The sequence below is a fragment of the Mobula birostris genome, chromosome 17 (assembly GCF_030028105.1).
Source record: "Mobula birostris isolate sMobBir1 chromosome 17, sMobBir1.hap1, whole genome shotgun sequence".
NCBI lineage: Eukaryota > Metazoa > Chordata > Chondrichthyes > Myliobatiformes > Myliobatidae > Mobula > Mobula birostris.
In genome coordinates, this window is record NC_092386.1 from 6,160,679 (window position 1) to 6,176,433 (window position 15,755).

Here is a 15,755-nt window from a genome sequence, read left to right on the forward strand (position 1 = left end):
GGCAAAGAGCACACAGTACATTCCATCTGCCACTGCTTTGCCCATTCTCCTAAGCTGTCCAAGTCCTTCTCTAGACTCCCTGCTTCCTCAACACTACCTGCCCCTCCACTTACCTTTGTATTGTCTGTAAACTTCACCACAAAGCCATCAATTCCATCACCCAAATCATTAACGTATGACATAAAAAGAAGTGGTCCCAATAGCAATGCTTGCGGAACATCTCTAGTCACCGGCAGCCAAACAGAATAGGTCCCCATTATTCCCACTCTTTCCCTCCTGCCAGCCAGTCAATATTCTATCCATGCTAGTATCATCCCCATAATAACATTGGCTCTTATTTTGTTAAGTAGCTCCATGTGTGGCACCTTGTCAAACGCCCTTTGAAAATCCAGTAAACAATATTTTTGTTAGTATTCTATAAATTTCCTCTCTCGGGAACCAGTACGAACCTGATTTTTCCAATCAAATTTCCCATCCGATTCCTAAATGGACTTTGAAGCTTTGGACACTGCCTCACTTTTTTTAGTATACAGTTTTTCTGTTTTTGCACAGTTTTTAATGATCTTGTTACATACACCTGTTAGGGTGCATTCTCCAGATACACCCTATCCTCGTTCTATGCGTCTTCAGACTATGCGGATTCACAATTATGCGAGGAACCTACTTCTACCAACGTCTCCTTATATGCGTCCAAAACTCACAGTTATGCGAGGAGCACCGCTTTCCCGCCAATACAAATCACGTGCGCACGCCTCACAATCTTAGTTCCGCCACTCTCCCATTGGTTTTGCAAAGGCGTGGATGCGTGATCTTGCGCTCTTAATCTTTTGTTGGCTTTACCTACAGTGCAGTGATTTTGAGCTTGAAATATTTAACTATGCCTCCTAAGCGTCTGATATCATGTCCTGGGCCATCAGCCACGCGGCAGTGAACCGCTTTACCATTTGAAAAAAGTCGGAAATTATAAACAACGCGGCATCAGCTGAAGGTAACACGGCTCTGGGACGTTACTGCCAGGAACAGAATCTTGCCTTTAAAGTTCTTTTGTTGCTTGACAATGTGCCAGCCCACCCTAAACATTTGGACAGCATTTAGCCTAACATAACAGTGCCTTTCCTGCCACCTAAAACAACATCGCTGATTCAACCACTCGACCAAGGTGTGATCCACATCCAAGGCCTACGTATTTTTTTTTTTACGGCAAACTATCTCTCAGATGCTGCAAGAAACGGACGATTTAAAACATCCCAGGAGTTTACCAATGGTGAGGGAATGGTGGAAGTCAGAACACTTGGCACAAATGGCGATGGACATAGACCCAAGTTTAGAACGGAGTCAGCATTTCAGTCGTTCCCTGCCGTCAACCCTTCTTCCCTACAAGCAAATTTATGCTGAAAAACAAAATGCTGCCAAGCAAACAACCCTCACCATTTCCTTCAAATCGGTGTCATCTTCCGCTGCCAGCAGTTCTAAGAGTTCTGTGAGTCTTCCTTCACCCTTTCCTGTGCTTGATATGATCCTGATGACCACAACCATCCACCCTATCTGTGTAAAGCTGCCCGACACCACAACAACCACTCATCTCCCGGAGCGAACACACCTGCCACTGTTCCTGAGTACTGTACACTAGAGGATGTTAACTTTCTATGATTTATTACATTGAATATTACCTTAAATTGATGAAATATAATACAAATGTTGTCTTGTGGTACTGCTTTTGTGTTGTATTGGTATGAAAATGTCAATAAATTACAGATAAAACATATTTAGGAAGCCCTTTGGAACGCATCCCTATTTTCTCCATTTAAATAATTATTCACATTATGCGTCAACTTTGAGGAACGTATCCCCCGCATATAACAAGGATAGGGGGCACCTTATAAGGTAACCGTAGCCTTCAGCCAGGAGCAGATTCATCAGGTGGATCCCAACCTTCACGGAGAGTTTTGACCCTTAACCACGACACTCTCCAGTTGGTGGGCTAGCAGTGGTGGCCAAATCACTGCCTATCTGCTCCTGGTTTCCAGCTTTCCTGGGTACTTTGTAGGCTAGTACCCAAGATGGAGCCGACTAGATTTACAACCTTCTGCAGCTTCTTTCGGTCCTGTGCAGTAGCCCCTCCATACCAGACAGTGATGCAGCCTGTCAGAATGCTCTCACGGTACAACTATAGAAGTTTTTAGTGTATTTGTTTACATGCCAAATCTCTTCAAACTCCTAATAAAGTATAGCTGCTGTCTTGCCTTCTTTATGACTACATCGATATGTTGGGACCAGGTTAGATCCTCAGAGATCTTCACACTAGGGAACTTGAAGCTGCTCACTCTCTCCACTTCTGATCCCTCTATGAGGATTGGTACGTGTTCCTTCATCTCACCCTTCCTGAAGTCCACAGTCAGCTCTGTCGTCTTACTGACGTTGAGTGCCAGGTTGTTGCTGCGGCACCACTCCACTAGTTGGCATATCTCACTCCTGTACACCCTCTCGTCACCACCTGAGATTCTACCAACAATGGTTGTATCATCAGCAAATTTATAGATGGTATTTGAGCTACGCCTAGCCACACAGTCATGTGTATATAGAGAGTAGAGCAGTGGGCTAAGCACACACCCCTGAGGTGCACCAGTGTTGATCATCAGCGAGGAGGAGATATTATCACCAATCTGCAAAGACTGTGGTCTTCCGGTTAGGAAGTCAAGGATCCAATTGCAAAGGGAGAAAAAAAGGCCCAGGTTCTGCAACTTCTCAATCAGGATTGTGGGAACGATGGTACTAAATGCTGAGCTATAGTCAATGAACAGCATCCTGACGTAGGTGTTTGTGTTGTCCAGGTGGTCTAAAGCCGTGTGGAGAGCCATTGAGATTGCATCTGCTGTTGACCTATTGTGGTGATAGGCAAATTGCAATGGGTCCATGTCCTTGCTGAGGCAGGAGTTCAGTCTAGTCATGAACAACCTCTCAAAGCATTTCATCACTGTAGATGTGAGTGCTACCAGGCAATAGTCATTAAGGGCAGCCCACATTATTCTTCTTAGGCGCTGGTATAATTGTTGCCAAAGGAAGAATTTAACTACAGCTGTGAAGATCCCTGCTGCACCTGGTGACCCTGACGCTTTCTTGGAGGCCTATGTTAGGCTGTCTTTAAGGAGGGTGAACCCTCACAAGGTGGCAGGCCCTGATGGAGTATCTGGTAAGGCTCTGAAAACTTGTGCCAACCAACAGGCTGGAGTATTCAAAAACATTTTCAACCTCCCAATGCTACAGTTGGAAGTTCCCACCTGCTTTGAAAAGGCAACAATTATACCAGTCCCCATGAAGAGTAGTGTGAGCTCCCTTTATGACACATCCAGTAGCATTCACATCTCCAGTGATGAAATGCTTTGAGAGGTTGGTCATGACTAGAGTGAACTCCTGCCTCAGCGAGGATCTGAACCTACCACAATTTGCCTATCACCACATTAGGTCTGTGACAGACGCAATCTCAACGGTCTTCACACGGCCTTACATCACCTAGACAATATAGACACCTATGTCAGGATGCTGTTTGTTGACTATAGCTCAGTGTTTAATGCCATTATTTCCACAGTTCTAATCAATAAGCTACAGAACCTGGGTCTCTGTATCTCTCTCTGCCGCTGGATCTTTGACTTCTTACCCAGAAGACCACAATCTGTGCAGATTGGTGATAACATATCCTCCTCGATGACAATCAACACTGGCGCACCTCATGGGTATGTGCTTAGCCCACTGTTCTACTCTCTATATATACATGACTGTGTGGCTGGGTATAGCTCAAATAGCAGCTATAAATTTGCTGATGATACAACCATTGTTGGAGATGGAGATGAGAGGGCGTACAGGAGTGAGATATACCAGATGGTTGAGTGGTGTCACAGCAACACCTTGCACTCAATGTCAGTAAAACCAAAGAGCTCATTGAGGACTTCAAGAAGAGTAAGATGAGGGGACACAAACCAATCCTCAAAGGGGGATCAGAATTGGAAAGAGCGAGGAATTTCAGGTTCCTGGCTGTCAAGATCTCCAAGTATCTAACCTGGTCCCAGCATATCGATGTGGCTATAAAGAAGGCAAGATAGTGGCTTTATTTCATTAAGGAGTTTGATGAGATTCCGTTTGTCACCTAAAACCCTCAAAAACATCTATAATGTTCTACGGAAAGAGGGTAGCAAAGTGATTTATCAGGATATTGCCCAAGACAAAGGATTTCATTTATGAAAAACTTGATAAACCAGATCCATTTTGCCATGTGAGTTCAATTTCACAACTTAAGAGAAGATTGGATAAGTGCATGGAAGGAGGGCTATGGTCCAGATACGGGTCAATAGGACAAGGCTGATCAATAGTTCAGTATGGACTAGATGGGCTGAGGTGCCTGTTTCTGTGCTGTAGAGCTCTATGAGTCTGATTTTTTTCCCCTATGGTTGGAAGGTAAGAAACGTTGCCTGAATGGGTGGTGGAGGCAACACTCAAGAAACCTTTAGACAAGCACCAAATTGCACAGTCATAGAAGGCAATTGACCAAGCGTTGGTAAATGGGACTGGACTATGTAGATTCTTAATGGTCAGCAAATGCACAGAAGGGTCTACCTGTGTGATATAGCACAAAACCTTTTCCAAAGAAGATGACTTTTCTCCCCCAGTATCCCAGCCACTGCACATCCTGGAGCCAAACAAAATTACTAGTTAGTTATCAAAAATAGTTATTTGGGATGGCACGATAGCATAGTGATTAGCACAACACTTTATAGTACCAATGGCTCGGGTTCAATTCCCGCCAGAATCTGTAAGAAGTTTGTACGTTCTCCCCGTGACCACGTGGGTTTCCTGTGATTAGGCTAGGTTTGCCACGCAGCATGGATCAAATGTCCGGAAGGGCCTATTCTGCACTGTATCTCAATGAATGAATAAACAATTATACTATACTTGCACATCTCCAGTATGTCCTCCAATCCTTTCCAGCACTAGCGTTAGTATCTGCGGCGTATCGGGATTAGGGATGACCAGCTGGGTCAGATTTCGGAATCGAATGAGTCCGCCGATGGAGTCACTTTTGTGGATGGTTACTGTGGTGGTGAGGTGGCTTCCAAGCACAGCTCCTTGTTTTGCCGCAATCAGCTGGATCTCAAACTGCTCATTAAGTTCACTGCAAGGAACAAAACTGCAAGTGTCAGCCTTTCCAACACTTTAAAATTACACAGTAAATTTAAATATTATGTAAAAAATGGTGTAACTCTGCTATGGACAGACACAAGCTCAGCTGCGAAAGTGGAGGATATAGGGCCAGCAATGTCATCCCATTAAAAACCCAGAGCTGCAGAAATGACAACAGAAGCTCCAGGGACCCCAACCCTGGGAGAGGAAGGTATCTTCTTCTAGAAGAGGCATGAAGTCATGTGGGTGAAAACAGAAGCCACAGGGCCAGTCAACCTCCTATGGGCCCAGGACAGAGGACTCTGACGCGCTGCTGTGGGTGGTCAATGCCCCAGTAGGGGTGACGGGCTTAAGAAGAGAAGGCGGAAAAAAGAAAAAGTGTAACAATGCACAGTTGACCAATAGAAATGTTAAGACTTGATGTCAGTTTGATTTACAAAATGCAGAGTAAATGGTAAGGATGAATCACACAGGGGATTAATCTTTGCATGAGTAAATACTATGAGAGTACTACACACTACCTTAAATTAAGTCAACACTAGACGTACTTCAGCGAAAGGAGGATGAGAGATGACTTGGTAATCTAATCAACCATTCTAGTTAGCCCCCTCCCCACACTCCCCTCCACCTATCACCTCAAACACTTTAAACCACTGTTTATAAAGCTGTTACATTGTAAATACATGCTGGTATTTATACACATTTTATTCCATATATGAACTTTATTTTTGTGTGATTCTTTGTTCTTTGTGATTGTTGAATGTCGTGATTTTGTTGCTTGTCGTACCCTGACCAAAGCACCACAGGAACTTCCTAACACATGTAAATATATCTTGTGAATGAAGCTGAAAGTTGAATACATAGCTTGTAACTCAAGTTAAGATTCAAATACTAAAGCATTGATACTTTAGTGCATGTTTTTCTTTACCTTTCTATGTCATCAATAATGGTTACATTTATGAAGCTCTGATTCTGTCCGTGGTAGAATACGACTGACCCATTCGGAAGAATGTAGTCAACTCCATTGGGGGATGCTGTGATTGCACGGGATACAAAGTCTGCTGTGACAAATCCATATGTCCCCATTTTCCTAACCAAAGGTATTCCAAGTATCCCAACGTCTTCTTCAACTGTACAAATAAATTGTGAAACAGTTAACCTTTAAGAGTCTTGTGAAACTGAAGCTCTGTGCAATTGTAACTGGTATCAAAATATGTATGGTTTTACTCATATAACAAGATTTAATGAACATTATAATTCACTGGAATGAGGAAAAGGATAATTTGAAGATCAAACCCGTAGATCCGTACAAAGCGTAGTCTGCACGGCACAGTAGTGTAGTGTTTAGTATAACACTCTACAGTACCAGCGACCTAGGTTCAGTTTTGCTGCTCTCTGTCTGGAGTTTGCATGTTCCCCCATGACCTGGTGTGTTTCCACCAGGTGCCCCAGTTTCCTCACTTATTCCAAAGATGGACGGGTTTGCGGTTTGTAAGTTGTGGCCTCATATTGCACAAAAATATTAGGCTGTATATATAACTTCATTTCTTAGCCATTCTCTGCAAAGTTTTACGTGATGGCAACCAAGAAAATAAAGGCTGTATTTTCCCAAAGTGTCTTAATAAGAGCAGGACTTGTATTGACATCAGAAATGTAAGATTTACAACGTTTTAATAAATATCAGCTGACACCAATTTGAATACTACTAACAAAGTCGAATGGTGGGGTAAAGCTCTCACATCATTGAGCACATCTTCACGGAGTGCTGTCACAGAAAAGCAGCATCCCTTAACAAGGACCCCCACCTTCTAAGCCAAGCTCTCTTCTCGCTGCTGCCATCAGGAAGAAGGTACAGGAGCCTCAGGACCCACAGCACCAGGTTCAGGAACAGTTAATACCCCACAACCATCAGACTCCTGAACAAAAGGGGATAACTTCACACAACTTCACTCATCCCAACAACCTATGGACTCATATTCAAGGATTCTTTATCTTGCTCTTGATATTTATTGCTTACTTATTCATTGTTATTATTGTTTTTTTTCTTTTTCTATTTTCATAGTTTGTTGCCTTTTGCATATTGTTTGTTTCCATCCTGTTGGGTGTGGTCTTTCATTGATTCTATTGTATTTCTTGTATATACTGTGAATGCCCACAAGAAAATTAATCTCAGGGTTGTATATGGTGACGTGTGTACTTTGACAATAAATTTTAATTTGAACTTTGAGGTATATAATCACATGTCTTATTTGATTACTCCCTGTATTCTCTATGCTTATTAATTTACAAAAATAACGTGGCAGATTTGTAGAAATGTTTTAAGGATTGCTCTTAGATTTTATCCTCCAACCTGGCTACTTCCCAACTTGAGTTGGGGGAATATTATGCAACCTATACACAGCTTCCGTTTAGTGCATAAGTCCACCTATCGAGCAACTTGCTGATGGGATTGTTCTGCAGTACTTGATGTTGTTAGTGTCTAGCAGTGACTTGCAATCATAAAAAAGACATAAATGGTGAACTAATACACCTTTGATTGAGGCCGAAGTGCATGTTGGATCTGAGCATGCCGTTAAGATTAAAGGTTAACTCCCATCAATAATCAATCTCTTGACTCTTACCAATAACATGGATTTCCTGTGTGATATTGCAATCCTCCAGTACTGTCCAACGTTCCACCCAGACCTCTCTGCTCAGCACACACTGATCTGAGAGATGGTCCTTTACAATCCATCACATCACAATCCTCCCTCTGTTCCTCCAGCCAGCGACGTATCAGCCAGTTAACATACCATTAGATGCACTATAGAATTTCTCAGGACATTTCATCAATAGTCCATCAAGAGTCCTTACCTTCAATACTGAGAAATTGTGGCTGAAATTCTATAATACCCTGTGCATTGTCATTTACTTGTATCACAATCCGAATGGATGAGATGTTACCCAAAATGGGAGGCTGATCTGGTTGAAGGCCGTTATCTCTCACCGTGAAGTCATGCAGACTGTTAAGATACAGAAGAGTGATCAGTTATAATGGGACTAAGGGGAAAAAAAACATGAAAGATGTTCATTCTTGCCTTGAGTTCTGCTGACCGAAATGCAATACGTGAAAAGGCAGCAGATTGAATAGTGACTTTTGGAAAGGAACTGTACTTAATGTTTACAGGGCTCGGAGAATGGATTGTTGGAGTGACTAGTTTGATACTTCTTTCAGAGAGCTGCCATAGGCTTGCTGGTACTTAAGACAGGGACATGGGTGGACATTGACATGGACACAGTGTGGACATTATCATGGACACGGTGTGGATATACTGTGGACTTAGACACAGTGTGGGTGTGGACGTGGACGTGGACGCCGTTATGGTGCGGACACAGACACTGATGTAGTGTGGACATAGACACAGATATGCTGGATAGACATGGAAAGAATTCCCCTGTTTCCTTTGTGCAGTCCTTTACCCCGTAGTTCCCATGTTTTGGATATCATCCCTTCATGGCGTCACCCCCACCAACCTCTGATCTTTAATTTTTAAAATAATTTTGTACAGCCACCCGATTTCCTACCTGTCTGACTGAAGCTCCACTTTATGAATTTCCACAAAGAAGTCTTCATGACCTTCGGGAATAACGTCATCCAGAATATCAACTGGTATTTGTCGAACCTGTTCTCCTGGTTCAAATAAAAGCTGACCAAAGCTGGATGCAAAGTCTATGTCACCTAGTGCAGTCCCATTAGTTGTTTGATACCACAGGTGAACATAGCCAGAGGTGCCATGCGATCGGACAATGGTAACATTAACCTGACAAGATAAACAGCATTTAAATTAAAATTCGATTATGTGCCCGTATTTCTGCTAATGAAAAAAATGTTGCTTAGTTAGATATCATGGGTTAGGGGTGAAAGGTGAAAAGTTTAAGCCGATCATGAGGGAGAGCTTCTTCAGAGGGTGGTGAGAGTGTGAAACAAGCTGTCCATGGGAGTGGTGGATGTGGGTTCAATATCAACAATTAAGAGAAGTTTGGATGGTTACATGAATGGGAGGTTATGGTCCCATTGCAGTTTGATGGAACTAGCCAAATTAAGAGTTTGGCATGGACTAGATGGGCCAAAGGGCCTGTTTCTGTGCTGTAGTGTTCTATGACTTTATGACTCTATTTCATCAAAAAATACTTCTGTTGTTTATTAATTCTTAAAGCGTAAAATTATTGGTGTTAATAATGTTGAATTCATGAATGCTGAAATACAGCAGCAATTATATCTAATTGTGGATGCTGATTTTCATGAAACCAATCCACTAAATTTAGCTCAGCATGTAAGTTTGTTGCTGGCATGGTACTGCAGTGGTTAGCATAGTGCTTTACAGCACCAGTGATCGGGGTTCAATTCTCACCACTGTCTGCAAGGAGTTTGTACATTCTCCCCGTGATCACATGGGTTTCCTCCAGGTGCCCTGGTTTCCTTCCATATGCCAAAGACGTACATGTTAGGGTTAGCGCATTGTGGGCATAAGACATAGGAGCAGGGTTAGACCACTCGTCCCATTGAGTCTGCTCTGCCATTCCATCATCATGGCTTATTTATTATTCCTCTCAATTCCATTCTCTTGCCTTCTCCTCAATAAGAATCTAAGGAGCTAAGATGTTCCCAGAAAGCGGCTTCTTCAAGCTCATCAACGAAACTGCTTAATTTCTTCCCTTTAATGTCTCTTATTTTTGCTTTCAAAGGTGGACAGGGTTCTGTCGGCGTCCATGACCTACAGCAGCACTCAAACTGCGGTTCTTTACAGTGGTGATCCCACTGCTGTAGTTTACTGACTGACCATTTTTCAATTTCCCCAGGATGCGGCTTGGAAGACATGTGCCTTTAGGGTAAGGCCCTGTGGAACTGTGGATGAACCGATTCCATGAAGTGTCTCAGGAGAAACGGATCGTTGCGAACAGCGGATCGGGTGTCGGAGGCCTCTGTACTGAAGCAACCTCTCCCTCTCCTGCTCCCTCTCTCAATGGTGGGAGAGAGTTTGCGGCCTCTGTACTGAAGCAACCTCTCCCTCTCCTGCTCCCTCTCTCAATGGTGGGAGAGAGTTTGCGGCCTCTGTACTGAAGCAACCTCTCCCTCTCCTGCTCCCTCTCTCAATGGTGGGAGAGAGTTTGCAGCCAATTCTCAAGAGACCTCTCCCTCTCCCTCTCTCAATGGTGGGAGAGAGTTTGCGGCCGATTCTCAAGTCAGAGAACTCAGAATAAAAGCGATATGACAGACTGTAACCTTGCAATCAGCATGTTGTTTTGTTTTGTTGGTCTCCCCTCTCACTGTGGAAAAGGAGTTGACACCTCTCTGTCCCTTGTTAGGGAGTGGGAGAGCCTGTAGCATGTTGAATTGTTGGGTGAACAATTAGATTTTGATGGACTGCAGATCATAATCTCTCTTTGGGGGCTTAATTTTAGAAATCCAGAAGATCAGGTTTTCGCTGAGATTTATATTCATGAGCACAAGAGGCACAAAATATGCTGACTACATAATTTATCCCATTTTTGCATCAATTTCTATTAACTACTGCAAAGAATTTTAACTTAGTCAAATTTGAAGATTCCTGTTACCTATGCTAGTTAATAGATTTCCAAGTATAGCATAGACCCACATGTAATAAAGCATTCTACCTCCTTATTTCTGTTCTTAAATTATCACATTAATTTAAATTGCTTGTGCAATTTTCTCCCTCAAAATTAATTTTTGTAAAAGACTAAATTAGCCAAAAGAGCATAGAACATTGCAGCATCCTCCCCCCTATACTTTCCTCCAATCACTTCAACATTGTCCTCTTGTATTAGCCATTTCCACCCTAGGAAACAGTCCCGTGGCTGCCCACTTGATTTGCGCCACTTATCATCTTTAAACACCAGGCTGGATAGAGTGAAAAGGCCGGGCTTCGGTCTGGAGGTGAGGGTCATGCCAGTTCTACTCGCTGCTCAGCGACGTTTACTCCGCTCTCCGCGGCTGAGGCTGTGGCCTGCTCCGGGCATTGTTTCCACGAGGCAAGCTCGGTTTTGCTCCGCTGTGTGATGGACTGAGGCTATGGCCTGCGCTGACTGCTCCGGGCTCACCTTCATTCTGAATGTCGCTGCTTGCTTTTATTGTTTGCACAATTTGTGCTTTTTTCTCTACACACATTAGCTGTTTGCTGGGCTTTTTCAATGGGTTATTTTGGGTTTCTTGTTTTGAGGCTGCTTGTAAGGAGACAAATCTCAAGGATGCATAATGTATACATACTTTTATAATAAATGTACTTTGAACCTCTATCAAATTAATCCTCATCCTCCTTTGCGTCAAAGAGAAAAGCCCTAGCTCACTCAACCTATCTTCATAAAACATGAAATATCGTTAAAGCTAACACTGTAGTCAAGAATGTTGAGATTGGATAGTGAGCTGATCTCTTACACTCAGTGGCCACTTTATTAGGTACACCTGCGCATTAATGCACATCTTCAATCAGCCAATCATGTGGCAGCAACTCAATGCATAAAAGCATGCAGACATGGTCAGGAGGCACAAAAGGCAAACGTTCAGAATTCTCTAGCTTCCATGGCCTCCTCCATGGTAAATGCAGATGAAAGGTATTCATTGATGATCTCGCCCATCAGTTATGGCTCCACACACAGGTAACTACACTGATCCTTGAGTGGACCTATACTCTCCTAATTATCCTATTGCTCTTAATATACTTGGGTTTTTTTTTAAATATGCATTGCTATACACAGACATCTCATTTCCTATTTATTGATCCTCATAGCAGTTGGGTTTTTAATATTTTTCTTAATCTCCCAACACCTTTGAGGATAGTGAAAAGAAACTTTCATGGTCTTCTGCAGTATGGGTGACGAACAAATTCCCACAATCTTTTTGGTATAGTTTCAAGACAAGTAAGGTGTGAATACACAGAAAAGGAAAGGTACAAGGAGCATGCAGAATCAATATCTGATCCACCATTGAGACTGTTTTTAACTATTCTGCCCCCGCTTGAGAGTTTCCATTTTCTTAAGCTAGGCAGATAGGTAAAGTCCAGTCCTGGCATAGTTGTAGTTTGAAGGCAACTTCGTTGCAGTACGCAAGGAGCTGATGTAAAAAGATGGTACTTCTCAGCATTTTCACAAAAGGTAGGTTCAAATATTGATTAAAATTACTTCAACTTCAAACAAAATGCTTCTAACTAATAGCGACTAAATGAAATGTACAAACAATATAAAATGGCCAATCTGATAACAAAAGCTGATTGCTTAACAGTGCACTAACAAGTAATCAACAGCAGCTGTGAACTTGCAAGTAAACAGTGAGATCTAGTAATTAGAAATAAAATAACAAACCAAATCAGGGAGGACATAACAACAGTACTGTGCAAAATTCTTAGGAGATGTTCTCACACCTATGGATTCACTTTCAAGGACTCTTCATCTCGTGTTCTCAATATTTATTTATTATTCATTTACTATTATTATTTCCTTCTTTGTTGCATTTGCTTATTTTATGGTCTTTTGCATACTGTTCGAACACCTAAATTGGTGCAATATTTCATTGTCTATTATCGTTATTATTTTATGGAATTATTGAGTATGCCCATAAGACAATGAATACCAAGATTGTATATGGTCTTGGGAGTCCTTGTGCAGAACACCCTGAAGGTTAACTTGCAGGTTGAGTCGGTAGTGAGGAAGGCAAATGCCATGTTAGTGTTTATTTCAAAATGCCATGAGCAGGGATGTGATGCTGAGGCTTTATAAGGCACTAGTGAGGCCTCACCATGAGTATTGTGAACAGTTTTGGGCCTCTCATCTTTGAAAAGATGTGCTGATATTGGAGAGCGTCCAGAGGATGTTCACAAGGATGATTCCAGAAATGAAAGGGTTGTCATACGAGGAACGTTCGACGGCTCTGGGTCTGTACTCTCTGGAATTCAGAAGGGTGAGAGGGGATCTCATTGAAACCTTTCGAATGTTGAAAGGCCTTGACAGAGTAGATGTGGAAAGGATGTTTCCCATGGTGAGAGACTGTAGGACAAGATGGCACAGCCTCAGGATAGAGGGGTGCCCTTTCAAAACAGAGATGCCAAGAAACTTCTTTAGCCAAAGGGTGGTGAATTTGTGGAACTTGTTGCCACATGCAGCTGTGGAGGCCAGGTCATTAGGTGTATTTAAGGCAGAGATTGATAGGTTCTTGATTGGACATGGCATCAAAGGTTATGGGGAGAAGGCTGGAAACTGGGGTTGAGGAGGAGATAGAAAAAAGGATCAGCAATGATTGAATGGCGGAGCAGACTTGATGGGCCAGATGACCTAATTCTGCCCCTACATCTTATGGTCTTGTATATGCACTTTGATAATAAATTTACTTTGAACATATACGAGGGGTGATTGATAAGTTCGTGGCCTAAGGTAGAAGGAGATGAGTTATTAACTTCAGTCTTTCTACATAATCACTCAAAGAGTTGACCTGCATGTGCATGTAATGAGAGCTGTAAAACTCATATCCTTCTACCCTAGGTCACGAATTTATCAATCACCCCTCGAATATAGCTAGGTTGCTTAAGAATTTGCACAGTACTGTAGTAATTTGACGTATTGCACTGCACTGTTGCCGCAAAAAAAAATTCATGACATGTGTGAGTGATGATAAACCTGGTTCTGATGAGGATCTCTATTGTGGACTGAGAGTGGGAAGGGGACAGGAAGAGGTAGGGAGCAGAGTAGTGAGGCAGTGCTCATGGGTTCTAAGGGGAAGCAGGTGTTTTTGAAATGCTGAGTGGGTGTCTTCAGGCTTTTTTTTTCTCCTCCTTGATGATAGCAATGAGAAGAAGGCACGTCCTGGGTGACGGGGGTCCTTAATGATGGATGACACCTTTTGAAGCATCACTTCTTGAAGATACCCTGGATACTATGGAGGCTCGTGTTCATGACGAAGCTGACGGAGTTCACTATTTTCTGTAGCTTACTTTGATCCTGTGCAGGAGCATCCCCCATAGCAGATGGTGATGCAGCCAGTTAGACTGCTCTCCACCGTTAATCTGTAGAAACTTGCAAGTGTCTTTGGTGACATACCAAATCTTCTGAAACTTCCAATGAAATTTAGCATGTCATGCATACTTTGTAACTGCATTGATATGTTGGGCCCAGGATAGATCCTCAGAGATGTTGACACCCAGGAACATGAAATAGCTCACTCTTTCCACTTCTGATCCCCCTTATGAGGACGGGTATGTGTTCCCTTCTTACCCATTCTGAAGTTCACACTCAGTTCTTTGGTCTTTGGCACAAGGTTGTTGCCTATCCACTCACCACTCAACTAGCTGACATATCTTGCTCCTGTACACCCTCTTGTCACCAACTAAAATTCTGCTAACAATAGTTGTGTCATCAGCAAATTTATAAATGGCATTTGAGCTGTGCCTAGCCATGCAGTCATGGATGTAGAGAGAATAAAGCAGTGGGTTAAGCACATATCCCCGAGGTGCACCAGTGTTGATTGTCAGCTAGGTGGAAATATCATATCATGGAGACCATATTTCCAATCCACGCAGGCTGTAGTCTTCTGGTGTGGAAGTTAATGATCCAGATACAGATGGAGGTACAAACGCCCAGGTTTTGGAGCTTTTCGATCAAAGCTGTAGTAATGATTGTGTTAAATGACTGAGCTGTAGTCAATAAAACAGCAGCCTAATGTAAGTATTAGTATTGTCCAAAGCCATGTAAAGAGCCAATGAGATCACATCCGCTGTAGAGCTATTGTGGTGATATGGAAGTTGCAGTGGGTCCAGGTCCTTGCCAAGACAGGAGTTGATTCTAACAATCACCAACCTCTCAAAGCACTTCATCACTGTAGATGTGAGTGTAACTCCATGATAGTCATTCAGGCAGCTCATGCTGCTCTTCTTGGGCACTGGTATGTATGATTGTTGCCCTTTTGAAGCAGGTGGGAACTTCCAACTGTAGCAATGAGAGATTGAAAATATCTTTGAACACACCCGCCAGCTGGTTGGCACAGTTTTACAGAGCCCTACCAGGTATTCCATTGGAGCCTGTTGCCTTGAGAGTGTTCACCCTCTTTAAAGACGTTCTGACCTTGGCCTCCGAGACAGAGATCACGGGGTCACCGGGTACTACAGGGATCCTCATCGGTATAGTATTGTTCCCCCTTTCAAAGTGTTGAGCTCATCTGGGAGTGAACCATCTCATGATGTTTTGCTTTGTAGGAAGTATTGGTCTGCAAACCCTGCCAGAGTTGATGTGCATCCGATTCTGCCTCCAGCCTGGTTTGAAATTGTTCCTTTGCTCGTGAGATGGCCCTCTGTCAGTCATACCTGTTTTTCTTGTGTAATCGGACTTGAGTGCAACAGATCTAGCCCTCAGTAGACTACGAACCTCCTAGTTTATCAATGGCTTTTGATTTGGATATCTATGGTATGTTCTCATAGGCACACACTCATCCACATAGGTTTTAATGAAGTCACTGAAAACTATGGCATATTCATTCAGACTTGAAGTAGAATCCCTGAATATGGTCCAGTCCACCAACTCAAAGCAGTCTTGTAAGCGCTCTT

At 42.8% G+C, this 15,755-nt stretch overlaps 1 protein-coding gene across 1 annotated transcript in view; it reads right to left on the minus strand.

Annotated features, from left to right (window-relative positions):
• Window positions 1-15,755, minus strand: part of adgrv1 (adhesion G protein-coupled receptor V1) — a 525,473-nt gene that overhangs the window by 235,268 nt on the left and 274,450 nt on the right. Inside the window, exons 63-66 of the mRNA XM_072281026.1 lie at window positions 8,737-8,972; window positions 8,026-8,174; window positions 6,101-6,302; window positions 4,945-5,164 (exon numbers count right to left, since the gene is read on the minus strand). Coding sequence (XP_072137127.1) covers window positions 4,945-5,164; window positions 6,101-6,302; window positions 8,026-8,174; window positions 8,737-8,972 — 807 coding nt within the window. The remainder of the gene's footprint in view (window positions 1-4,944; window positions 5,165-6,100; window positions 6,303-8,025; window positions 8,175-8,736; window positions 8,973-15,755) is intronic.